This window comes from Pieris napi, chromosome 12 (assembly GCF_905475465.1).
Source record: "Pieris napi chromosome 12, ilPieNapi1.2, whole genome shotgun sequence".
NCBI lineage: Eukaryota > Metazoa > Arthropoda > Insecta > Lepidoptera > Pieridae > Pieris > Pieris napi.
In genome coordinates, this window is record NC_062245.1 from 4,124,937 (window position 1) to 4,152,818 (window position 27,882).

A 27,882-nucleotide genomic window follows, 5' to 3' on the forward strand; every position below is an offset into this window, starting at 1 on the left:
ATACGTGATCACGACGTTGCGTCGCGTTGGTGGATTTTGGACTGTAGCACGTGGAAATAGCGGATGGTTTGGTAGAATTAAGTGGTTTCTATTATCGAGTGTAAACAAATGATTATAAAAGATTTGTACCGTGCTGTTTCATTCACTTATTTTGACTTTATTTGGTCCGGTTTAGACTTTAGTGTTGTTTCATGATTTGCTATTTTAAGAGCTGGCTTTTTTTTATTCATGCCGATGAGTAGGGATATCTACCGTTACAAATTTAATGACGTGGAATAAGTGATACCTGTATCTTATGTTGTCAGTACATCTGGTACATGTGATGTTGTATGTACAAAATTAAAATAGATCAAACAATCGTTCATATTGCTTTTTAAACTTTAACAAAATTCAAATTTAAGCACAGATTATTGGACATAATTTTTATAAAATATCCAAAAACAAATGTATTTGTATATACCTAGTCAAGTAGTGGGTCCGCGAAAAAAGGGTTTTTAAAAACTTAAAGTTAAAATGAATACAACCGGTCCGATTTGAGGTCCGTTTAATACTGTATATTACAAGCGTTCTATTATATTTATATCCTATTCTTACAGGCCTACGTGACCGTTCTGCTGACACATTGTTCTCACGCTCTACAAGGAAACGTTACTTAGTAAGAACTAAGAGTGGTTCGTAAATCATGTAACAGCATTTCGGCTATTGAAATATAAAGGATCTTTGTACTACTATGTTGCAATGGTTTTGTTTATATAAAATATAATTATGGTGGTGACACACGAGGTTATATAACTCCTCCCTCCTTAAGAGCGAAATTATCAGGGGATTGCACATGCAAATTCTGATTATTTCGCCACTGCAACATATTAATAATCTTATTTTTTATAAAAAACACAACAATTAGCAAAATACAATAAAAGAGTGCCTTAACTAATGCTTTTCACTTTCACTGAATTGCCCATTTCACTATCACTATCTCTGTTAAGTTGTTACAGCATGTAAGACGTGTTGCCGGTCACTGAGCTCCATTCCTTGTAAGTTTACTGGATTCTGATTTTCCTTAGAGTTCACTGTTGACTGTAACTCCAGCAGCTTAATGGATGGGATACGTTCTGATGACATATTTTCTGTATATGAACGCTGATGATGTAATTGGATGTCATTGATGTTGAGATCGCAGGGTTAATCTATAGTAATGATATATTATGTTCCCGTTATAGAGTTTCGGCTTATCTCATTTTTGCAATTATTTTGAATAATGATTTGATTACTATTATTGTACCTTTACCTCTTCTATAATTACTGTATTCTGGTCACAGTTGGATGGGTTTTCCTTGAAGGTCATCAGCTCCTCAATGCATGTCGTTTCAGGATACGGTTTCCTGTTTTCTTGTGTGCAGAGATAATAAATTTTCCTCAGAGACTTGTTTGCAAGGCTGTATAAGCGGTAAGTATGTTACACCTTTCACCAGGATATAGGGATATTTAGGAATGATTATTAAGGTTAGGTTTTTAGGGTCATGAAAGATAGGTAAGGGATACATTTTATTATAACTATAAGTTGAATTGGTTATTAAAGCTACCTCTAATACAAAAGTTATTTTCCTGTCTATCATGTATGATCTAACATTAATCGTATCTTCTAATTTAACTAAATTATCCCAAGTGGGTGGATACATAAGATTTTCTGACTGTGATATATAAATTAAAATCTGTAATAAATGTGTAAAACATTGGTTTTGGTGAAAGCCAAAGCAATTTCTAATTCGCTTATTTTTTATATAAAGCGTTCTAAAATTACTTACAAAAAGATTATATAAACTTAAAACATATGTAGAGTATACTGCATTATTTTCTTTAGTACTTATGTCTTTTAACATTTTTTTTCTACACGTTTTAGTCTTTCGTCCATAATTTTTGAGTTATTGTGTAATATTTCTGATGATTTAATGAGTCCATCTAACATTTTGGAAACAACTGTTAAACGCTTGTTTGTTGAAATTTTGTTGATTACCTAATTGATTAATTTACTGTTCATATCGTTGAGCATCTTCCTGATCTAAGTTTCCAGTTATCATTTTAATAATAGAGCCTAGAGGGTTCAATTTTCCTCTTCGTACTCGGTGTGAAGGCATTATTTGCCTAATCTTTTCAGTAGTTATTCTTTCCAAATACTCTACTTGTTCCCTTATTCCTCAAAAATCTTTAAACTAAGGCTTATCATCACTTACTATCTTACTAAAATTACTATATTTCCTTTTGTTTTATTCTAATTCCATCAGTAGGCCATTTAAATCTAATACCTTAAAAATAAGACAGTTATCCCGTTGGATGAAGGCTGTTCCCTGTCTTACGGATCCCTGGATTGTTTTCAAACTTTTGAAGTTGAAGGCCCAAGCTGGGGCTCGTGAGTGTCATCATGATCACTAAGCACCACATTTGAAGGTCGTTTTATGTTTTTAATTTTTACCTTTTTGTGTTTACCTCTAATTGTAATAGGGATGGTGTTTCTTTCAAGTTTTCCTGTAACTATGGCCTTTTCAAAACAAGGTTTGTCCTTACTTCTGCGAGTGTTTAATAATTTTGTGAAAATTGTTTTCCCTTCTGGCAACGGGACGTCGGATTCGCCACCGCGTTTTTCTCTAGAGTTTCCCTTAAACGTTAACATTTTATCAGATATGATTTTGTATAAAACTTTTATTCTTTTGGTGTGATCTTTAATTAATTTTTGCAAGTATCGTTTCTCGAAGTCTATATTGAATGCGTTTTTAGAATCTACATGGCCAAACACTACTTCAAACGGTGTTAAAGTTGTTACAGTATGAATCGCATTATAATATGCCATGATGAGTGATATAATAGATGCGGCGTCGGTGCATTGTTGTTCGTATTTTGTCAGTCTGTAAATTTCAATTAAGGGGGAATGAAAACGTTCAACTATTCCCATTGAATTAGGGTTCCTAGGCGTGCCGATATGTATTTGGATTTTATAGAGTGACATCATTTCTTTCAATAAATCGTTGTTGAATTCAGGACCAGGGTCGCAGCTTATTTTCTTAGGTATGCCGTAAAATGAAAAGTATTTTATTAGTGCGCGGATAACGTCAGGTGTGTCTTTACTAGGAATTTCAATTGCCTGTCCAAGTTTGCTAAAAGCGTCAACTAAGGTGAGGTATGTTTTTCCTTCGATACTAAATATATCTATAAATAATTCCTGGAAAGGGGCATGTTGCTTTTGAGTTAACTGTAAATATGGTTTCAAAGGCTTTCGGTCATATTTCATATGTTTACAGGCTTCACAAGAATTAATTACTGCTGATATAGTTTCTTTCATGTTATTCCAAAAGAAGTGTCGCCTGATGCGAGTAAAAGTTTCTTGAATACCTCTGTGACAGGTTTTTCCGAGATGAAATTTCAAAATAACGGCTTTCTGTTCATTTTCATCGTCAATAAAAACGATTCTTTCCGTACACTCATAAAATTGAATTGATACACCTTTAAAAAGCCTAATTACCATGTTGCTGAATTGTTTGCGATGTTCCGTATTTCCGAAATATATAATATATTTCTTTTTGGGTTTTATGTATTCTTTCAGGAATTGTTTGATTAAATAATTACACAATTACTCAATAATTATAGCTCACAGAATTTGATGTGCATCTAAACTTATACTTACTTTAGGGGTTGCAGAATTTCATGCACTAACCTACTTACTTCTATGTTTCTTTAATTTACTTATTACAATTTACGTTTATATGAATTTAACTCTAACAAAGTCTTAAAACTATCGTTAAGATGAGAGATGTCGATCTCAAAATAACAAAAGAAAAGTGGAGAGGGCTGGATTTGAAAGGTGAAAAGGTGACTTACCAGTACATCGCTGCCTCAACACTCGCACAAAATACCCTTAACGCTTTTGGATTTTCGTTCTTGACAAATTTATTTGTTCTTTTGAATAGCCGTTTTTAGCAATCGCGACGTAGTTTCCCCTTTTTAGGTAAGCAGAATTTGATGCTCGAACCGATAATTGAGAAGTACGTGCAGCTAGAGCGACTATCCTGTCCTCAGCGCCAGTCAAGTAGTGGGTCCGCGAAAAAAGGGTTTTTAAAAACTTAAAGTTAAAATGAATACAACCGGTCCGATTTGAGGTCCGTTTAATACTGTATATTACAAGCGTTCTATTATATTTATATCCTATTCTTACAGGCCTACGTGACCGTTCTGCTGACACATTGTTCTCACGCTCTACAAGGAAACGTTACTTAGTAAGAACTAAGAGTGGTTCGTAAATCATGTAACAGCATTTCGGCTATTGAAATATAAAGGATCTTTGTACTACTATGTTGCAATGGTTTTGTTTATATAAAATATAATTATGGTGGTGACACACGAGGTTATATAACTACCTTATACATAGTTGTCATAACATATTTATAGATAACCAAATATAAATGTAGTTGTTGTTATGAAGGGACCGTTAATATTACAATACTACAGTACAGAACTACGATAAAGATAGATAGATATTATAAAGATAGATTTAATACTCATTAGTTTTGATATATAATTAACATTGCCAAGGTTAGTATATCTTCATATAAAAATGCTAAAATATAAAAGATTTTTAATATTATATAGGGCTTCATAATTTAAAAACATATGTCAAACCAGATGGCTTGCGGTTTAGGTTATTTTTAAACTAATATACGATCGTTTATTTGACGAAGTATTTGTTTAACAATTGAAACAAAAAAAGTATTACTACTTAAAATGTATGTTTCTATAGTTTCGCTTGGTGTACAATCGTAATTTTTATACATACAATAAAAAGTAATCAACTTTTATAATATACAGTCAAACCTGGATAAGTGAGAACTGGATAAGTGAGAAAACTCTATAAGTGAGAGTAATAACCGGGGTCCGGGACCCGTCATTTTAAGCTCCCAAAACCTCTATTAGCGAGAAACAGAAACCTCTGTAAGATAGAGTCGTTTTTCCCTCATGCACCTCCGTAAGTGAGACTGCTACTTATGTTTACCTCTATAAGCGACAGTCGGGCTTTATTTATTTATATTATGTATTTTAAATGCGTTGGAGACGGTCCCCATCAGTACTTTGAAAACGCGGCGCGGCGGTTGTTGATCAAGCAATATTCGACAAAATTTATGAGTAAGAGATAAACATTCAAAATACAAAAACAGAAACCCAAACGAAATTGACGGTATATTTTAGTGTAAATTAGTTCTAAATAAAATAAAATATATATGTACATAATATGTTGTGCACATTATGCACATAATTTTATCATATTACATATTTACTACATTCGTACTTGCTCCTCCTTACCTCTATAAGAGAGAAACGCTACCCATGTACCTGCATTAGCGAGAAACTCGGGTTAGTGAGAAACCTCTATAAGCGAGAATGAGATTGTTCTCCCTTGAACTCTCGCTTATCCAGGTTTGACTGTACTAACAAACTCGGCGAACTTCGTTTCGCCACCAGATGGCTTCGTTTTATGTAACATTTCGTTTGGTGATCCCGCTTTTCTGTTGAAATTTTTCCTGAATTTTCTTTGCTATAAACCTCACGGACCCGAGAGCTTTCCAACGAATGCAAAACCGTGGAAATCGGTTCGTGCGTTCTGGAGTTATAGCGTCAGGAAGGAAAACCCGAACTTATTTTTATATAGTAGATTAAAGCTTAGATGCCTTACAAATAAAAAGAGTAACATACATAATAAGCAATGCAAGGGGCGGCTTTATCGGTTACAAGCGATCTCTTCCACGAAACCCTTGTAAGAAAATAAATAAATACTAAGGGTAAAGTGCAAGAAGTGGCTGTGAGATAGACTTTACAAAATGCTTCCTTCGGAGAAGCGTACCATTCAGTTTAAGAGGGAGTTCTGGTATTGAAAAGAGCAGTGTTTGCCTAGTGGCTTCAGCCTGCGACTCTCAGCCCTGAGATCGTAGGTTCGATCCTCAGCTGTGCACCAATGTGCTCTTTCTATGTGCGCATTTAACATTCGCTTGTACGGTGAAGGAAAACATCCTGAGGAAACCGGCATATCATAGACCCAAAAAGTCGACGGCGTGCGTCAGGTACAGGAGGATGATCACCTACTTGCCTATTAGATCAACAAATGATCATGAAACAGATACAGAAATCTTAGGCCCAGACCTAAAAAAGGTTGTAGCGCCACTGATTTCTTTTTCTGGTATTGAAAACGTTTGAGTATAAAAGATGAAAGTAATGGTATAATGCTAAATTAGTATCTACTTGTCAGATAAGTGTATCTGACAAGTAGATACTAATTATCTCAATTAATACCAGCTACGCTACGTATATTATAAAGTAGTGTGATGCAGGAACTCTATACTATGTAATTATTATTAGATATATTTGAACTTATCATAGTTGGATTTTCCACTTGATAAGCGACGAGTTTTGGTTTATTTGGTTAAATTTTTTACAGTTGTTGCAAATGTTAAAATTCTACGCGAGGTTCGAAATAAGTGACGAGACTGGAGATCCCATGACTGATAAGGACATGGCATTGCAGCATTACTCAAGGATAACATCGCTTCAGGTCAGTAGTTTTGATCCCTTTTGAATCTTAAGTAAGTAGTCTTCACTCAAAAACTTCATTAGTAGAAGATGTACACGATTTTTACCTTGCATCACTTAGGATCAAGGACTGTTTCATGCGGTGCCCAATGAGGAATAGGACATTCTGTATCATACATACATAATAATAAATCCTTTTTATTTCCTATATTTTTACAGGTATGTAATTTTAATTTAATAATTTTTTTGACGTGATAACGTCTTTAAAATCGTTTTAGTCGGGTGACATGTACAGAAACTTGTGTCACACCAAAACCTCACGAGCGCGATCGCAGGTATAACGAGAGAGAGACGGACCGATCTCCCGTCTCATCTCGAGCGCTGCCAGTCATTCCGTGAATGTATGAAGAAAAATGTATATCATAGTCGAATAAGTAAACTTGTCATTTTACACCCGAAATTTATCATCAAAAGTGTGAATAAAACGATAGATGTAATTTAAAATTTGAAAAAATTGTTATCTTCATTAATTCCTTACTTCCCAAAAACTTATATTATCACCAATAAGACGTTATCACGTAAACATCTCGATCGTAAACCTACTTTACAAACAACCAATATTTTTTTTTAAATAATTTTTACTACATATTATAAGTTTTTAATTTATATCATACAGGCCTCTTTAAATAATAATTATCGTAATATCATAATAAAAACCGTTAAGTTATTTATAATTGTTGTCGTAAACCCTATATCAAAAACGGTCTAAATACTCTCTGGATCTGGACTGGCTTTAAACAAAATATTACGAAATCTACTATATAAAAATAAGTCAGAATAAATAATTCCTGACGCTATAACTCCAGAACGCACGAACCGATTTCCACGGTTTTGCATTCGTTGGAAAGGTCTCGGGCTCCGTGAGGTTTATAGCAAAGAATTCAGGAAAAATTTCAACAGAAAAGCGGGATCACCAAACGAAATGTTACATAAAACGAAGCCATCAGTGGCGAAACGGAGTTCGCCGAGTTTGCTAGTATATCATATAAGTCTGAACAGTCAAGTAAAAAATAGTACTTAATATTTACAATGTAAAGTCGTTTTAAAAAGCAGCTCTTATTTTAGCTTGTTTAGAATACATGCTTCTTAATACATATTTTGTTTTTAATAGGTAGTGTCAGACTAAGCGCATGGTCAAAAAACTAGCCTGCCCTTTGGGAGAATCAGAAAAACGTATTATAATTGTAAAAACGTCTCTATTTTGGTTTTCTAAGAAGAATTTTACTCAATATATTTTAAGTTTTTATATCAAATTGGTTTTGTAACCTTCGTGTCTTGCAAGAAGTTCTGGTCGCGTAAGGAGTATTTAGGTCACTGCTACATCTTGGAAGCTGGTTTATCTTGTGTTTTTATTTGTGTATCTTGAACATTTAAACAATAGGTTTTTGTGAGAATGTCGGTTCATATTTCTATGGGCTCACTAAATGTAAAAGGTAATGTGACTAACACATTTTAGTTCGGTAGTTGGGACGACATTTTCAGTGTCGCACTGCCCAAACTGAATCTACAATTCCTCACTCTCCATGATTATTTATTAAGGAATTTTAACCGTTTCCGGTTGGAGAGTACATGTAAGTACTCACATATTGAGCAATTACACATTATATACTATATTAATTATACATTACGCACCTCTCGGATTTAAGAGAAATACATTACATATTAACGAAATTTGGCGTTGAGAGAGGTCTATAATAGGCGAAAAATGCCTTAAATAACATATAGTATATAACACCAGCTATGTGGAACCAGCTACCCAAGGTATTTCCGACAGAAAAGAGCATACCAATTCATACACGGTCGGCAACGCACTCGCGAGCTTCTGGCATTGAGACTGTCTATGGATGGCGATATCACTTAACATCAGGTAAGTCTCCTGCCGGTTTGCCCTCTGTTTCCGCTAACAGGTCGCCTCTGTCAATGCAACGGGTCCCAGTACACTACTTCGCCCTCATTCTGAACTTTAATAGCTTATTTTTTGTACCTTAACGTATGTTGCATGTATAGAGTTTCATCATATCAAAGATGAGTCATAGATTTTTAGATGTGTCATTGAATATTTAATTGTATGAATGGGCGAAAGCGATACGGCCGCCAATTGCCCTCCTTTTCATTTAATAATGTCAACTGTGTTATATTTGTGTATGCAAGGAAGTGTTAATAGATAAAATAAAAACACAAAAAATACCAACCATTAATCAATAATTGTACTAGATATTTAATATATAAGACACTGATCTTTCGAATTCTTCGCGATTTTAACGGATTCAACAGTACTTATCCGGAGCTGCCCTACGATTCTGTAACTCACTTTTCAAACTCACACAGCGGTTTTCGCATCGGCGGTCGCTCTAAAATCAGGCGTGAAGCAGTTATTTTATGATATGCCATTCTGATAAACAATAAACTACAAGCACCCTCCTTATTAGAATGCCAAATCGTAAAATGGCTGCTTCACGACTGATTTGAACGCGACCGCGGCTGCGAAAACCGCTGTGCGAGTTCGAAAAGTGAGTTACAGAATCGCAAGGCTGTAGTGTAATGAAAGCATTGTTAAGTGCTTATCTCGAACCTAATCCACTATTTTGCTGGTATTTCGTTTGTGCTTAACAAAACTGTTTGGTTTTTTTTTACTTGTATCTACTTTAATTGTATTTTTTTTGTAACACTATACTTTTAGCCTTTGTGTAATTCTATTATGTTATTTTAAACATATTCGTATATTTGTTTCAGATGAGATTCGGCAGGATATAGAAGATGCGGTTTATCGTTTGGCACCGTGGTAATTATATGTTTTAATTGATTATTTGTATTAATCGCCATCAGATGGCTTATTAATTGGGGCATTCTCTTCAAATTATGATAAGGGATGAAACAGACAGAAATTATAGTTACAGGTTGATTTAACACGTTGATTTAACTGGAATGATATTTATTTTAATTATTATTATAAGAGATAATATCTTAATTATTCAAAAATATTCTTACATCGGATTCTGGATCTTTGACCGCATTCGTTAGTTGGGGAATCTATCCAGCAATTTAACTGAAATTAGAATGAAAAAAAGACTCGCTAATAATTGTTCCATTTCGCTTTAGTGGGAATTGCCCGCTTGTTAAAAATACACGAGGTCGTGTCGTAAATATTTAGGCTCGTCGCTAGGTTAATAATATATGTTAGAATTGTAAGTCGTAAATTTTCTAAACAAAGAATTAGTAATCGCTATTGTGATTTACATAATGTACCTCATAAACATAAATGACGTCAATTCGATGCCAAAAAACAAAAACAGTTTTCGGTCACGTGGTCACTTCCCTAGTTTATAGATAAAGCCCCAGTACATTTTGACATATTATTGCATAGCGTCCGACAAATAAGATCCCACTTTCAGTAGGTTTAGAGGCCGCGCGAACACCTCGCAAAAATCTACAAATTTACGTGCCGAGAATATAGCAACTAATTAAACCAAGTTCTACTCTTCTGAATCTTACTGTTTCGTTAAAATCATTAGCCTCTCACAGATAAAGTCCCGCCATGCTATGCTAACTGTACCGTCCGCTTTAAGACCGCTTTTTAATTCAAAAACAGTTAACTAAACGAATCTCATACGGCCAAAATTAATAATGTATCCTCAATCTATGATTATAACCAATCTTGTACTGATTCATATCTAAAGACCGATCTCCAATCTGCATGCCAATAAACATTTCTGCTATCCGATTGTTTATTTGACAAAAGATTGACAGCAATCTTTTGCGTGATCCTTGCCTCTCGACCGCGTTTCGTTCAATGCAATATGTTGTGTTCAAGCATACCAAAAGTTCGTGTTTTTGGAACGAAATAAAATAAGTAAGACTTAGGGTCTGTTATACAATGTATGGATAAAGTAGCAATTAGCTATGCAACGTTTTGTTTGTTTTTTTGTTACGAACAAATAAAGTTACAAAATTCTATAGAAAAACATAGAACCTTAACCTTTTTGCTGGTCATTTAATATTACTTGTAACGAAACGGGCTGTCATTTTCATATGGTATTATTGTTTGTTAGGTTATTGAGTATTTTAGTACATATTATTACAAATATAAATTTTCTCTGAGTAGTTTGTGTATGTTGTTTTTGTGATTCGAGGTTGGTTCTTTAACTTAAAAAAATGTCTACGCAAAAACGTGAAAGAAGCGTCAATTTCAGCCGGGAAGACGTTGACCTTCTAACTTCGCTTGTTGCTGACCATAAAAATATATTAGAAAATAAAAAGAGTGACTCAGTCACCTGGCAGGAGAAAGAGCAGTGCTGGAAGACGCTGGAGGCGCTGTTTAATAGCACAAGTGGGGTAAACTTTCGCAGTGCTAAAGCTTAAAGAGGGCTACAAGAAAAAAGTCTGCCTTGATACATGCTGAAACATATCGTACAGGAGGTGGCCCTAGTGCTGCTACTCCTCTTACCCCCGAGGAAAAAGTCAAAGACATGATATTGTTGTCTGTCGAAGGAAATGAAAGTCAATTGAAAGGAAGAGCTTCTAAATAAGAGAAAGCAATGGGCATTTAAAGATGAAGAAAGAGAGCATAAAAGAGAATTCTGAGCCATAGAAAAAAATATATTGTTAAATAAATTAGAAAAATAATAGATTTTGTGCCTGGAGCGAGGATGTATTGTATTAAAAATTTGTATTTTTATTTAAATAAAAGCATTGAATTTTTATTTAATTTATCTCAAAAATGTTGTAATTTATAAAATATTATAGTAATAAAGCAAAATAATCACTTATAAGATTACTTCGCAAACTTGCATTTCCCACGTTGTCAATTGCGCTTTGATCAATATCATCAGCTTGTTCATCTACTTGTTGCAGTAGTTCAAAATGTTCATCTCGCATATCAATAGCAATATTGTGCAACACTGCACATGCCACTATCACGGCTTGTACACGAGATACTTGAAGTAAAACCTTTTTTGACAAACCGATTTTGGGGAACCGATTTTTTCCAAACACCATATTATGTCCTTTCCACCACATTTCTGCTTCGTATTTGAGATTCGTTATAAAGATGTTCTGCTGGAGTCTTGAGGTTTTGCAGTGGAGTTAGTAGGTACTATCTATAGTAACAAATATTTTTGGTTGTAGCTAATATTTAAATTTTTTTTACAAAAGTTGATGAAAAGATGAAACCTGCAAGAAGTCATATATGATAGACATCACTTTGTGTAAAAGTGTCTCCAAAGCTTCTTTTGTTAACCTAAATCTAAATGTGAATTCGGCTTCATTCAGGCTCTGGATATAATAAATTCTTGTCTTCTTATGTCTTCTCACAGAAGTACGTTGTCTTCTTCCAGCTTCAGAATAACTATCCCAATCGGATAATTGCATTTAAACTTCCAAATCACTATCACTAGAACTGGAAGATGACGAAGATGAATAAATTTTCCCAATGAATATTAAGTTAGGTCGCAATCCCAAACCCAAATCATACCAGTTTCACCGATAGCAATCCGAGATTGATTTGGCCAATCGAAGCTACAGTCAAAATGGACAGATAGGTTGTTGGCATGAGTAAACATTCATTTTCATACAGAGGGCAATCTTCAATCTCTTATCCGCTCTCTGAACGATTGGTTGAATAATTAGATAGGTATCTCAGTCCATGTATTGAATATTGGCATGCTTTTCTTTAGAAATGGATTGAATTGTCAGTCTATGACAGCTAAAATTGGATTGATATTGCATATTGGTTTTGGCCGTAGTAGAAGGTCTGCCTCGATTTATCATCTGTCTTAATAATGTTTGATTCCAAAGTGCGCTAAGAAATACTGAAAAACGTACAGTGTTGGTATGTATTTGGATGTATGGTTCTTTTTTTTCTATGCAGGCGTGCAGAAGCTGACAGCATACTTCGGCGGTTGGGCGAGGATGGCCCATCCGATACAGAGCTTTGCTGTGGTTGAAGTGGCCAAGCTGAGTATCGGAACTCTTAGTCACTCTTAAACGAGAAATCGAGCAAGAGTGGGAAAATTAAAGGAAACACGATGTCTGCTTCCTTGTTACTGTTAGACCTACTCGGAGTATAGGTAAGAATATTTATCCAATATCACTGTAAAGTTCTTGTTGTGCTGCAACGTGTACGATTGTGATTGGTCAATCGGGTGTTATAATAACGTGTTAACCAATCACAGGCGGACGGAGCGTACAATAGTTTTGTTTTGCATTCCCTTAGCACGATCTTTATGATACTCTTGTGACGTATACGTCAATACCAACTTGTCCTTTGACAGAACGCATCCGAATTCAATATTTTAGTTTATTTAGTTACTACACGAATTCTATTCGCACTACTATTGTTCGTGTGTAATTTTAATTGAAAGTTCGGAGCGCTCAATTTTCCATGCAAACATTATTTATTTCTGTTCATTACTGTCCAGTAACAACTATTTTATAGCCAAGGGTCGTACATTCGAATCCCGGCTGTGCACCAATGGACTTTTCTTTCTATGTGCGTATTTCACACTCGCTCACACTCGTGAACATCGAGAGAAAGCATTTAGCCTCAAAAAGTCAACGATGTGTGTCAGACGAAGAAGGCTGATAGCGTACTTGTCAAGTGTTTTAGCGCTATTGTTTTTGTTATTATTCGGTTATTAGTGCGAGGAAGATTATTTTGATAACATTTTTAGTTGTTTAATTGAATGCATTGCTTGACCTATATCATACTAATTCTAAATATAATATATATTATATGGGTAAGCCCTCCTAATCGGTTGCGTGTGAAATCTCTTAGTAAATTGTCATGACGTGACCATATGCTTAATGAATACTACGCTTAATTAAACGCACAAGACGTGATTCACAAGGTCATTAAGCGAAACCTATTTAAAATAGATTCCTAACGATTTGTCTTATCTCCTTATGTGTCTTATAGCCTGGTACTTTGGCCGACGTCACGATGTAATATGAGGCAAAATATTGCAATTTGTTTTGCACGTAGATAGCGAAACCTGTAATTTAGTCTGAAGTTTTATTTCCTTCAATATAAAAGCTTGGCATTGCGCCGAGTTTTTTCACTCGTTAAATGTGTTGGTAAAACCCATCACGCAATACACGAAAGATCTGTCAGTTTTAATTTACCACTCGTTAGATCAATAATAAACGTCTGGTATAAAATTAGACCTCAGAAATCTTAATGAAGCTAATTTAATTACGAACTTTGCATAATGATGAACCAATGGGTTTTTCATAGATTTTTGCTACAGCATAAAGTACAGTTTTTGTTTTCAAATTAATTAAAGTAATGTCACACCTGTTATAATAATATCTTATCGAAGTGTTATAGGTGGAATTTCTTTGCATTTTCTGTCTTTGTCCCATAACCCATAACTAATTATTTTTGTCTTATAAATATTAATTTTTATTACTTTCAGATCTTCGGCTTGTGATCATGTCAGTAGCAAACCTGAGGTGACGCAATCCTCAGCCAATTTACTCTAAGCAAACTGCATACTAATTTCCTGAAAAAAGCAATAAATAAGTAAACACAGATGAAGATACAGATATCCTAAAGCTAACACGTTTTTCTCTGTATTTGTTTCAGTATTCCTAGTGCAAAGCCTAAGGAATTAAATTTAAAATAATCGTACACTATGGATTTAACAGAAAACTCATGTAACTCATGTAATAAATGTAGTTGAAATTATGCTCCGATCATTGGAACAATACTCTTTTACTCTTTAGTCTGTAATAACGAGAAAAATGGTAATTACCCAAAGTTGCTTAAGAATCAGTTCTAATTCTGAAATTTCCTAAGTTATCTTATTTTTTATACTGTTTCCTCATATTTTAAACTCCTGTTATAATAGCGCTCTATTTTAATTTTTGGCAATGGCCTTGGTGTTTTTCTTCGAATCGATATAACTGGTAAATATCTGCTTTGGTACGTTCTTTTGGTCACGTATGCGTATAATATGTTAATATACAGTAGCTTATCATTTTAAGTAAATTTCTATTATATATTCTATTGATATAGTATAATAATTTTAATTCCTTCGTCTTTCGTCTAAAATCTATTTGTCTGGTATATACAAAAAATAAATGACAAAATTCTGAAATACAAATGTACCACCTCCCCCACTTTGCACAAGTTTAAACACCTAGCTATAATTTCCGTCAGATAGTTCCACTGTCATTAAAATGTTAGAAGTCGTTTTTAGATTTTTATATTCAACATACATCCGCGAACATTCCTTTACCACGAAAAATCTAGGCAAGTATTTTGTCCATATTTAAGAACTGTTTGGATTCCTTGCTGTTAATCACGATGCTCAGAGAAGAACTAACAACCTAAGAGTGACATACACTCATGGCCCGTCTGGAAATATATGTCCATAGTGACGTATTCAATAAGTTCACCGGTGTTTTTTAATCGTAAACAAACTTCTACAGAATCTAGTCAAATGTTGATACTTGTAACGTTAGCAAAGAAAATAGGAGAATTAATTATAATATAAAATATAAATAAGGTTAATTATGTACTAAAGTCATCCTTAAATAATTGAACTTTATGAATTGTTTTAAATATGTACCTACAACATTTTTACAAAAAAAAAAGGTAACAATAATAATTATGAAGAGTTAAAATTGTCTTTTTCTGAAAAAGTAATATTATAAAATGAGAATATATCAGTATTATTGCACAACTTTCTCTTTCTCTTTCTGTCCAATTTTATTAAGGCTGAATTTAGTCTCACGCCGACCGCACGCGCACCGTCGGCGCTGATGGTCGAGATATATGAACTTCTAGGAAGCGTTTTTGAATGACGCGTAGCTATCAGCGCGCACGGTGGTCAGCGCTGATGGCTGCGCGGCCGTACGCGTCGCGCGTCGGCGCCGCGTAGCTGTCAGCGCTGACGATCGCTAGAGCTGGTCTAAGATCCCGCTATACAACGACCTTCACCGAGATGCTTATTTAATGAAACTTATTTTATATATAATTTAATATGTCAATAAATATAATCCATATGGGTTGCCTAGCAAATTTCAGTCCAGAGTATTTTTAATTAATTTAAAAAAAAAATATTTTTTTAAACATTTCACCGGTATGATTATTAGATAAATTCTATACCAATCGAAAGTATGAAGCCCATAGAATATGCAAAAGTTAGGTTGTTTTTAATCAATTAATTATTTATGTGTATATTTTTTATGTGACACTAAAGTATATATACATCTTTAGTATAAAAGAAGGTTATAGTGATACATATATAATACTACCCTGATTAAAAATATTGATTGAAAAAAGTTCAAAAAATTTACTACATGCTAATTATAAAAAAATTTTTTTTTTTTAATATTAATTAAAAATACTCTGGACTGAAATTTGCTAGGCAACCCATATGGATTATATTTATTGACATATTAAATTAAATATAAAATAAGTTTCATTAAATAAGCATCTCGGTGAAGGTCGTTGTATAGCGGGATCTTATACTAAGCGCCTCTGCTTTCAGTGAGCGTTGTAGTGTCGAACGGAGTGGACGTCGTCAGCGTGTACAGTCATGGCAAATCGCGAAGTGGATACAGGTCGAGTTATCGACGAGGTACGCCTGAGGAAGAAATTGTGGGATGCATCCGATCCACTCTACAAAAATAAAGATGCAAGAAACAAAGCCTGGGAGGACATTGTCGACACATTGTTCGAAAATATTTCATATATATCATAAACATGAAGTCTTCGTCGTCGCCAGTTTTTATTTTTTTGAGATAGGTAGTACAAAGCAGCAATAACTTATACACTACGCATTTTGGTCATCGTCTGTACAGTAAGGCGGTCAGTACGATACTGAAACGAGCCATGCTGAGCCTCTGCGCTGATGAACTACGCGCTGGTCTATGAGCGCTGACGGTGAGCGTGAGACTAAATTCAGCCTTAGGCTGTGATAAAAAGAGACAGATGATTGCATTTGTAAGAACTTAAACGAACTTTTGTAAGAACGTATAAATTCTTAAATTTCGTCGAAAATTCTTAAGATTCGCTTATATGGTTTGCCCAACATCAAGCAAGCAAACGAACAATGTCAAAATTCACTTTGGTACAGCCCTTCGATTCTGTAACTCACTTCACGAACTCACACAGCGGTTTTCGCATCGGCGGTCGCTCTCAAATCAGTCGTGAAGCAGTCATTTTATGATTTGGCATTCTGAAAAGGTGGGAGCCTGTACTTTATTGTTTATCAGAATGCCAAATCATAAAATTACTGCTTCACGACTGATTTGAGAGCGACCGCCGATGCGAAAACCGCTGTGTGAGTTCGTGAAGTGAGTTACAGAATCGCAGGGCTGAGCTAGGGAAGTAGGTCTTTTGTAGATCTTTAAAATAGACCTTTGCAGATTGTAAATAATCTCCACACACTTTAATTAAGCAAATATATTACTTTATGAACTATTAAGCCGTGCCTGAAGGATGTAACTGTAATCAGCAGTATTTGTATTCAATGAAAATTTGAAAACGTATCTCAACGGCGGTCAATGCTGTTTCAAATCCTAATAAATATATTGTAGGGTAGAAGCTACTAAAATTTAAACGTTTTCATTTTTTGGCACATCCGCGCATTCTAACGTTATATTTTATTAATCTAGGACAGGATAGGTTGACATACAATTTTTAATTATAGCGTGAACGGACTGATATCCGATAGGACTAGCGACGCGAAAAGATACTTTACATAACTGCTTAAGTACTTTACATCGCAGGAAAAAAACTATTAATCAATAATTAAATTATAATATTAACCACATAATATTATCGGTGATTTATGGAAATGTGATGTCCATCCGCTGGTTTATTGATACCCTGATTTTTGACCCGCATTTGATGGTATTGTCCGCTGACCCGGTATGCCCGAAGAATGTGCACCAGAGTCACCTTCATCGTCATCATCGCATACACTTTACCTGGAAATAATAAGAAGATAGTAAGTTTCGATGTAGGAAAATATTTTTAAATAGACACAGATTTAAAAAAAAAAATAAGCTTACGTCTTTTTAACATAGTATGTTGCGAATAGGTATCGAATTCGAAACAGTGTTAATATAACTGAAGTTTATATATCTTAGCTTAGTTATGCGAACAGCATTAGAAAAATTTCAAGTTAAGAAAAGACTTTAATTAAGAAAGCGTCCTTGATATAGCTATGAAAATTAATTATTCAGAGGTTCCTTTTAAATATATGTAGATGTTTGCTAGTCATTTAATTAAATTGATAACAGACTGTAAATATGTTTGACAATCTTCATAATACGACCAATTTCAAACGCGAATTCAATAGTTAAGAATATATTGAAATTTACCAATACAATTCCTCCTCCCGTAGCCGAAAACTCCATAGGCATTGGGATTTTGTGGTAGGCGGGTGGGGTCCAGCCAGCGGTCGGGTGAGAATTCGTTGACATCCTTACCCCACATGGGGTGATTCAAAACACCATACAGCGACACAACGCACAGATGACCTTTGCGAAGGACTGCGTTTTCTAAACATTGTAGGTATTATTTTTATTTAAAAACTACAAAGAACACTAAGCCTGCATTATCGATGAGGGGAATAATATACCTTACGTATATAATTACGTAAATAAAGATATTTTTCTTTACTATATTACGTTTAACTTTCCACTATTACTACTTCTTTACGCCTATGATAATAATTGTTAATAATGTCAATCCATAGATCAAAGAGTTAAAAATCCATTGAGTACTTTTGAATATGCTCTTAAATTTTCTATATTACAAATAAATTCATTTTCAAGTAGACTGTCAAAGCATTAAATATATACCTAAAATAATAAACATAATTATTGGATAAAAATATGTACTTATCAAAATTTATATTTTGTAGTATGTAACATTATTATTTTTTATACATAAACTATAATGGTTCAAACTTTATCATAAACTTTATAATATATAAAATGCTGCCTGTAATGAAAAATGATCAAGGAAGTGCACAAATCACAAGTCCAAGACTTGTAGAAACTCTATTTTTATAAACAAATATTTGTATAAATGATACATACTAAGCTGCATGTCTTCAGTAATAATCCTCCCGGTCATGGGAACGACAGGACACAACCTCATTGTCTCTTTGAGAACGGCTTCGAGATACTTTAGTTGTGATAAGTCTTCTTTTGTCACGTCCCGGTCTAATTCACCCAGGACTTCGTTGATCCTACGTGTCAAACATTTATAAAATTCGATGAGAAATGTAATGATACTGGCAGACTTATTTGCTAAGAAGAATCCTTTAGGCGCTATTAAATAACATATTGTGTTGCTCCAAATCGCCCAACGCTTTCTAGATATGATAGTTAATATATTATAAGCTAATAATTCATAGTAATAATAATTCTATAATGAAATACAATAATTAAGTAGCGATTTTCTCTTCTATTTATTCAATGACAACCTTAACTATGGCTGTCGTTTCACCCCTATATTTATTGGAACTCTCTTTAATATTTAACGTTTAAGTTACTTAAATCATTTAGTAAAGTTCTCCATAGATCGAATTAAAAAGACTAATGGAACTATTCGCGAATTCGATGTTGCTGTTGCATCCATCTTTACATATAAATATAATTATTTTCGAGGCGCTAAACCCAAATTTTTATTAAATTATTTAAAATAATTACCGAATAACTGCGGCTACAGCGCCACGACATAAAAAAAACTACTCACTCTTTTAGACATTTCTCTTGTACATCAGGGTATGTCCCAATTAGCAATAGGCAGAAAAGCAGCACTCCCGAGCTGGTTTCGAAGCCAGTGAGGATGATATTATTCATTTCCTCTCGAATGTCCTGTTCACTCAGTTTGCTCGTGAGTTCTAGCAAACGGTGTAGGAACGGCTTGAACATTGAATCTGGAATTCGTATATCAGTTAATGGTAAATGTTACTTATGAAACCCCATTTATAAATTTATCTGATCAGTCTGATCTTTAGTTAGGTTAGGTTTTACCGCGAATCTAACATCTAGAAGAAGGAAGGTAATTTAATACGAAAAATAAATATAGTTTAAAAAAACTAAAAAACACGCTTTTAAAGCACATCAAACTAAAAAGTGAAAAATAATTCCTAATTTAGGCTGAAAATGGTAATGAACAAAAAATACTGGTATTATTGTGTAAAATTTTTATTATTTTATTGTTAATTTATATTTAGTAATTATTTTTCACTTTTTAGTTTGATGTGCTTTAAAAGCGTGTTTTCTAGTTTTTTTTATAGTTAAAAAAAACTAGAAAATTTTATATTAGAAACTTTATTTTCCACTTTTAAGTCCTAGCAGCAATACGTGTTGTCTCAATTTAACCGTATTGCTTTGTGGACTTAAAAAAAATTCATTGTTTTTTCGAGATAAACCTATGAAATGATTATATTGTCGCTGATTATTTATAAGTGTAGAAAGTTTGAATTAAATCTGTCCGTTTAAAGTGGGTCAAAATCGAGTCCGAAGGAGTCGGTTACTTACATTCATACAGGTAAAGCTAATATAAAGCGTGTAAAAACTTATAAACGATAAAATAAGGAACTGAAATTTTGCGAACATCCGATTTTATATTTTATACTAGCCGTTTTGCGCCCGCTTTGCTGGACGAATTAAAATAAATTTTATGTTTCATTATTTTATTTTTTTTCATATTTTTATTATTCTTCTTTTTAACTTCCCGCTAAGAAAATTGAAATATTTCGTAAATCGAGTTTTTGACAGATGTTGACGTTTTCACGTTCTAGGAAGTCCGTATGCATAAATTTTCATAAAAGTAAAACAGCAATAAAAAAATGAAGGAACGTTGGAATTAAAAAAATTAATAGCCATAAACCATCTAAGAAAAATTTCGCATCGAATGGTGGTAGTTTTATGTCGATACGATCAGTGGTTTAAGCGTGAAAGGGCCTCAAACGAACACCATTTTCTTTTTATATATATATATAGATTACGTGTCCCTCACCAAAGCCTGCTTTATCGCCATTAAAACATAAGTACCTACTTCCTCTGTATTTAATTAAAATGTCAAAGTTATACTTACCAGAATTATTATTATCAATTTCTTTGTATCCTTCTCTTTTTCGTTTTAACACCTGTAAAAAAGTATGTCTTCATAAAATTTAATCAGTTAAACAATGTTTTGTCTCTTGGCCTTTTTGGGCAATATATTAATGGAAATTTCGAAAATATGATAAAATTTTAAAATCCTTACATAATTTTGGTCAAACTTATTCAAACAACGTTTTTTAAACAAAATTAATAAAACTAAATCTTATAGCGATATAATATTTTTTGACTTTACGTAATAAGGTGACTAAAGCTACGGTTTCCTAGAAAAGCGGTGCCCTTATCTAACGGCCGTAATGTAACGTTGAGTGACGTCACCCATACGTTGTCTATAAATAACATCGGAGTAGGTTTTCTAAAGAACGTTGAGTGTCACCGTAACGTCAAATAGCGGTGCTGTCATTTGCATGACGGTCGTCATAGCGGTGATAAACAGTAGTTCAACGTTTTTCGCGTGTAGCGGTGCGCATATTTAATTAATACAATGACTTGGACGAGCGAAAATGATGAAAAATTAATTGATTTTGTTAAAAGTCATGAAGCTTTGTACAATATCAAATCCAAAGAGTACAGACAAGCTCAGATGAAGCAAAATTTGTGGAACGAAGTTGAATTAACACTTTAAAAATACGGTCGCACTACTTTCTAGGAAACCACAGCTTGGCCACCGTAAAGATGGCCGTTAGTTAACGGCACCGCTTTTCTAGGAAACCGTAGATTTAGGGAACAAATTCTTTAAAAACGATTCAGTAATATTTGAGATTTAGCCTACTTAAATACATGTGAAAATTATATCGTTAATTTGTATTACTATTAAATAAAATACGCGATTTATTTAATTCTAAAATAAATTTATATATGAATAGTTTTCTTACCAGATTAGTCAAATCGTGTGTTATTTTTATATTACGGTTTTCGACTTTCTTTAAATTGGACATATTGTATATACAGTTGATGTAAAGCAACGGGTTCCTGCCCCTGTCCATCAAGCTGCTGAGTATCGTGCGGTAGGCCATTAAACACTCTTCGTTGAACTCATTCTGGTCAGTGATGTCGATTCCCGCTGTTGTCACTGAAAATTCAAGGTGATATTAAAGCAATTTTTACACTGTTTATTTTGTAATACTTATACCGTAACACATGTGAACCGTGAACTAAAAAAAAGTGCGTGTTTTGCCGGCCATACACACTACGGTCTACCGGAGAGGTCCACCTGTGCAGGTATGCCTGCGCAGGTAGACCGGAATGTGTGTGGGAATAGACCTGTGCAGGTTTTTGAACCTGCGCAGGCGACCGGCGCAAGGTCGAAAATCGATTCTTTCTAGCGACACCGTATGGTGTACCTGTGCGTGTGTGCGTGTACTCCGGTCGCCTGCGCAGGTTGTTAAGATAGTAATCGGTTAAAAAGTAATAATAATACATAGTTCAAATTTCAATTCATTTAATAAATTAACATGACTATATGTTTTCCTTTTCAATAACCAATGTTTACACCACATTCTTCGCTTGTTTTTCGTATAATTTTTCTTCAAAATTAAAGCAAGACCTAGCAACGCCAGCGTGTCATTGTCCACATTCGATGTCATCGCAAAGAGAACTGAAGACCGCTCCGATACACCGGAACGTCCCCATACACGCTACCATTATTCGGCTGACCTGCGCAGGCATACCTGCACAGATTACCTCTCCGGTAGACCGTAGTGTGTATGGCCGGCATTACCATTATCATTATTTTTTAAAACATCGTATCTTTAATTACACTGTGTTTTCGCGGAAAAAGGTTACGAGAGAAGTGGATAAAACAACCTCATCGAACAGATTGCGACGGCAGATTATAGGTGTCGCTACAACACGATGATAGAAAGCAGTTGCATTACCATTTTAATGTAAACGTTACCTTTTACCTTATTTATTGCCAGTCTAATTATAATAGCAATATATTCATAAATTCAATGCAGTAGGTATTGCATTTGGTTATCTATGTATAAATTAAAAGTACTCCGTCGTTAATGCAACATTTAAAAGTATATAACGATTTTTTTTACAGCTTTTAAGCGCTTAATGTACAATAACCTTACAACAAACAGTTTCCAATGTATTCTTCTCCAAGCAAAGTTGATGATCAAATGGCCCCGTGCCAGCGTAGCTCTTCCAGCGCTCCACCAGGCGTCGGCTTTGCGAATTGAAGATGACGATAAAACTGTCCAGGACTTGCTGATTGAAGGTCGGGTTTATAAGTTTGCGGTGCTCCTTCCACACTGAAACTACATTAGTCACGTGAAATACTGTATTTAAACACTATAAGTTTTCGCCTAAAACCTTTTAAGTCTGGGATATAAATATTTTTTGTGATTAATTGAGTTCTAGGCCAACACTACCTTTTTTATGATGAATAGTGAAATATGTATATATTTCATACATGCATTTCCATTTACCCACACGAAAATAATTCTTATAGAAAACATGTCGCTTATCGAGATTTTGGGACATAAACTTGTCATTGCCTTTACCTTCATTTAATATTTTAATTTTATAATTTTACAAATATCTGTCGAATTTAGAGCATTGCCATTAAAACAATCGTTTTTAACATTGAGCGCCGTTTGCGTGTGCATCTGTTGTTTTACGCAATTAAGAATCATTATTACGTATGTTTAATTTTGTGCACTTTGGTTTTATAATATCTAGGGTTACGGTACCTCTAGTATTTAAATGTTGATTTATTGTTACTACGTAGCTTATTATTATCGAATTGCCTGAATACTTTTTATCGCAAAATATATTTGCTATATTTATCCATTTTAATAAATATTAATGAATTCGATCTACAACCCTATATGGGTCTTGGATGTAGATTCATGTTACAATAAGGTTCGGTTTTTTTTAATAATTTATATGATCATAAAACGAAGAAAAACATAAGAAAATCTGCACGTCTTAAAGAGAAAAATCAACGTGTGTCAGGCATAGACTATCTATCAGTGTATGAAGAATAAATATACCATTGTGCCCCATATACCATTGTGGGCGGAACGTTGCCTCGATTACGATTTATCGTGATACTATTTCAAAGTTCTATTGTAGAGACGAAATAATTACCTGGACCGACGAGTAGACCATTCCCGAGGAACTCTTTTGAAAATTTCTTCATAATCCCGGGACGATGCAGGCTAGAGCTCATCACTTTGCTGCAGTCATCGGGATCAGATATTACTGGAAGGTTAGAGTACTATGTTTTACAAAAACATAAAGCTAAACACGTTTTAGTTTTTAAAGCTAAGTAGAGTACAGCTATTGACACATACAAAATTTACCCATTTTATGAAGATGTGGGTTACCCAATACACATATCGCAAACATCTACTTTAACCGAAGATGTATGGGTGCGTTGGCGGCTTATAAAAGCGAGTGTAAAATGAAGTTTAAGTATTAAACATTCTAGTTATAATTTAGTACCTAAAGTAAGTTATAGTAAAATGTTCCCTTTGCTTCATACCGCATTGCTAAAAAGAGAAGAATATAAAACTTCGATTGAGTTATGTAGGTATTTCAATAAGCGTTCCTTCTTGTGAAACAAAGTGAATGGATTTGATTTTATCTACTCAATAACAAGTCGCGAGACAATGTAATTTGTTTGGTCATACATCGCATATGATTCAATAATAACGACGATATAGAATTTTTATTAATAATCGCATGAAAGAGCGTGAGTTTTTCATTCCCATACAATTTTTTATTACGATAAAAGCCCCTGTTGCTGACATTGCTTCTGAATTAAATAAAAATTTCACATATAAGGTGTTTTTCCGAAAGTGATGCTTGGCTTCAGCCCTGCGATTCTGTAACTCACACAGCGGTTTTCGCATCGGCGGTCGCTCTGAAATCAGTCGTGAAGCATTCTGATAAACAATAAATTACAAGCTCCCTTTTCAGAATGCCAAATCATAAAATGATTGCTTCACGACTGATTTGAGAGCGACCGCCGATGCGAAAACCGCTATGTGAGTTTGAAAAGTGAGTTACAGAATCGCATGGCAGCTTCTGTATATTTAATTGGATTTTTAAATACGTGAGTCTTACGGTATCCCTCTATAGACATTCTATATGTTTATAACTTACCATAAATTGGTATAATGCCAAGGTAGAACAAAACCACGTCACCGTTTTCAGTTGAAAATTTAGACACTTTCTTAATTTTCTCCCATACCTCTGAAAATTGTAATCAAAGTCAAAGTCAAAGTCAAATCGTTTATTTCAATTAGACCATCTAAAATGGCACTTTTGTACGTCAAAAAAAAATATATAAAGATGATTCTAGTTGCCCCTTCCAAAAGGTAGTTTCGTGTGGAGAAGAATGGGCAAGAACTCCACACTTACTCTTTTAAAATAGGTTTACAATATTTTGTTACATTTGTTAAATAATTATATGTGAAGACAATGTACTCTTAGAATAAACTACTATACTAAAAAAGTTAGTATACATGTTCCTCACATATTTACAAATATCGAAACCGTAGAATATTAACATTAAAGAGTAATAAAAATATTAAAAAAACACAACAAAACAGTGTGTGAGATACAAAAAAAAAAATTAGCATTACTTATATAAATTTAAAAAAAAATTTGAAAAAGGTTTCAGGATTTATATTGTGTGAAAGTGGTTTCGTAAATCGACTATATATCGAATAACTGAAATATATGATTCGTTTTACTATTGGAGTGCAAACTTTAATAAAATTTGTAATTAATTGTCAAAGTTGAGTGTGACCAAAGATGGTAATTGCACCTCACTTCTGGGTCGTATGCTTGGGTCCCGTAAAGAAAATGAAGAATGTGACCCTAAGCTGGTTAAATATTTGTAAATTTATTAAATCCATTAAGTATTTAAAGACATACCCATTTAAACATAGATACGTAAATGCAACCAAAATCTTTGTCTGGTCTTAGTTTTTGTTAGTTAGAATACAAGTAACATTAAGTGTTTTTGCTGCTTCATGCTGGATAAGAAGATTTCCTTGTGTTATTTTGAAGTAGATTTAAAACCTACCAGTGAAAATATTTATAATTTTATATTACATAAGAAATCATTATAGTATTAACAGGACGCTTCAGTGTGCGAATTTCATCCCTGAGGTCGTAGTTTAGATCCCCGCCAGTGCAGTGTATCTGGACAGAAACACAGAAAGTCCATTCGCTGGACACTGGAGTACGGTTAAGGAAATCATCGTGAGGAAAACGGGATGACTTGGACCAAAAAATCATCGTCGTGTGTCAGGCCTATTAGAAAAACCAGAAACAGAAATCTAAGACCTAAAAGGTTGTAACACCAAAGTTTATAGTATTAAAAAAATATTGTAGTAAGTATGAACGATAAATCTAGAATTTAAATAATCTTACCTATAGTGCTACCCCAAAATAGTGATATATTACCGAGTAAGGGTAATCTACCTGGATAGACCGGCAGATTACCCGGATACATCCGCAACCACAGATACACATACAAACAGAATATCGCCGCTATAACCAGCAACCACATTTTTGAACCGCGCTTCCTAACGCGAAAGAAGGCACTGAAGAAAATAATGCACTATGATTATATATTTAAATAATAGAGATCCGTAATAATATTCTCCTAATTAATTGAAAGTAAATTATTTAACAAATAACGTGTGTTGTGGCGAAGAAAACAGCACGAAATGTTTTAACATTTTGTTATTTTTAATTGAAGGACATATTCCATATTAAAACATTTTATAATTGCAATGAGAATGTTTGATTCTGAGATCTGAGACGATTAATATTGTTGTTTAAATTCATGCACTTAATTACTATTTTATTAGTGTAACACGTATTAATCATAGTTTTAATTGTTTTAACCAAACAGCGAATGATCCTGCCAAGTTAGTTTGTTTTTTAAAGGGCAAACAGGGTCATCTGATGAAATAAGCGAAAATGTATTGCGTCCTATACGCATGAGTGCGTCCTTGATATATTTCTACTACTATTGACTATTGACCTAGTATGTTTGATGGTATGAGGTTTCGGTACAAATCTCAGGTGAGGTGAGGTGGTATTAACACCGTGGAAGAGCTGCCCTGCGATTCTGTAACTCACTTTTCGAAGGTGTCCACCGAAGGTTTTAAGGTCTCTCCTTGTAGTTTATTGTTTATCAGAATGCCAAATCGTAAAATGACTGCTTTACGACTGATTTGAGCGCGACCGCCGCTGTGAAAACCGCTGTGTGAGTTCGAAAAGTGAGTTACAGAATCGCAAGGCTGTACTTTAATCTCAACGTAGTGGCTCCCAAGAGCTAGTCTCGTCAGAACTTTATTTTATGTCAAGTTTATATTTTTTTTGCAAGTTAGGAATTTGTTTTAAAACCCCCGTTCCTCGGATGAAAACGTAGTGGTCGGTCTTGCACCTACTATCGTGTTGATACTCGAGCTGTGTCGAGAAAGGAAGCATAATATTAAATATGGGTTATGGAAGAGTGCTCATCACGACATATATTCGCTATGTAATTCTTGCACACAAATGCCCGTAAACATTTTCAGACGGTAAAAAGTATCTCAGATAGAAATTGCACTTATTCAAATATTTTAAAGGACACGACGATATGAAGAGTACCTACCTATTATTGTAAATATGTGTCGCTAGAGTTAAGCGACAAACTCTGAGATATAGACATACTCAGTAACTAACAATTATATTTTAAACATTTTTGTTTACATTATGCAGTCCGAAGTAAATGAGAAATAAAAAATTTAGTTTTTTATAGTTTCCTAAGTTAAGATTAAAAAGGCGTAAGTTTTATATCAAAGTTTATATAATTAAATCGTTTACTCACTCAAGTGTAATAATTTTTCAGGTTAAAGGTACTTATTCACATGAACAATTCTATAACGAGCCATGGTTTTAAATATGATACATATTTGGTTTTGGACATACATATTTGGTTTTGCTTAACCAGTTTTAAAGAAGGTTCTTTTTTTTCATTTATTATTGAACGGATTTTTTTAGTAGTTATACATCAAAATAATGAATAGATGGTTGAAATTTTTTAGCTAAGTTAAAGATTTTCCCAAAAATTATAACTTCGATTACGCACTAAAAGCCGCTGCGAATAATAGAAATGTGATATCAATGTATAGGTTTATTTAC

At 34.0% G+C, this 27,882-nt stretch overlaps 1 protein-coding gene and 1 long non-coding RNA gene across 2 annotated transcripts; one reads left to right on the forward strand and one right to left on the reverse strand.

Moving 5' to 3' along the window:
- The first annotated feature begins 6,133 nt into the window (after positions 1 to 6,133).
- Positions 6,134 to 14,146, forward strand: LOC125054602. The gene is made up of 4 exons (XR_007117733.1): positions 6,134 to 6,589; positions 9,361 to 9,409; positions 12,494 to 12,692; positions 14,040 to 14,146. It is a non-coding gene; the product is annotated as an uncharacterized LOC125054602 (long non-coding RNA).
- Positions 14,147 to 17,375: 3,229 nt separating this feature from the next.
- Positions 17,376 to 26,422, reverse strand: LOC125054859 (cytochrome P450 4C1-like). The gene is made up of 10 exons (XM_047656994.1): positions 26,119 to 26,422; positions 24,841 to 24,930; positions 23,821 to 23,934; positions 22,800 to 22,985; positions 21,597 to 21,793; positions 20,696 to 20,747; positions 19,346 to 19,529; positions 18,685 to 18,836; positions 17,962 to 18,141; positions 17,376 to 17,565 (listed from the first exon to the last, which is right to left on the reverse strand). The coding sequence occupies exons 1-10, from the start codon at positions 26,255 to 26,257 to the stop codon at positions 17,414 to 17,416; spliced, it is 1,446 nt and encodes a 481-aa protein (XP_047512950.1). The 5' UTR covers positions 26,258 to 26,422; the 3' UTR covers positions 17,376 to 17,413.
- Positions 26,423 to 27,882: the final 1,460 nt, after the last annotated feature.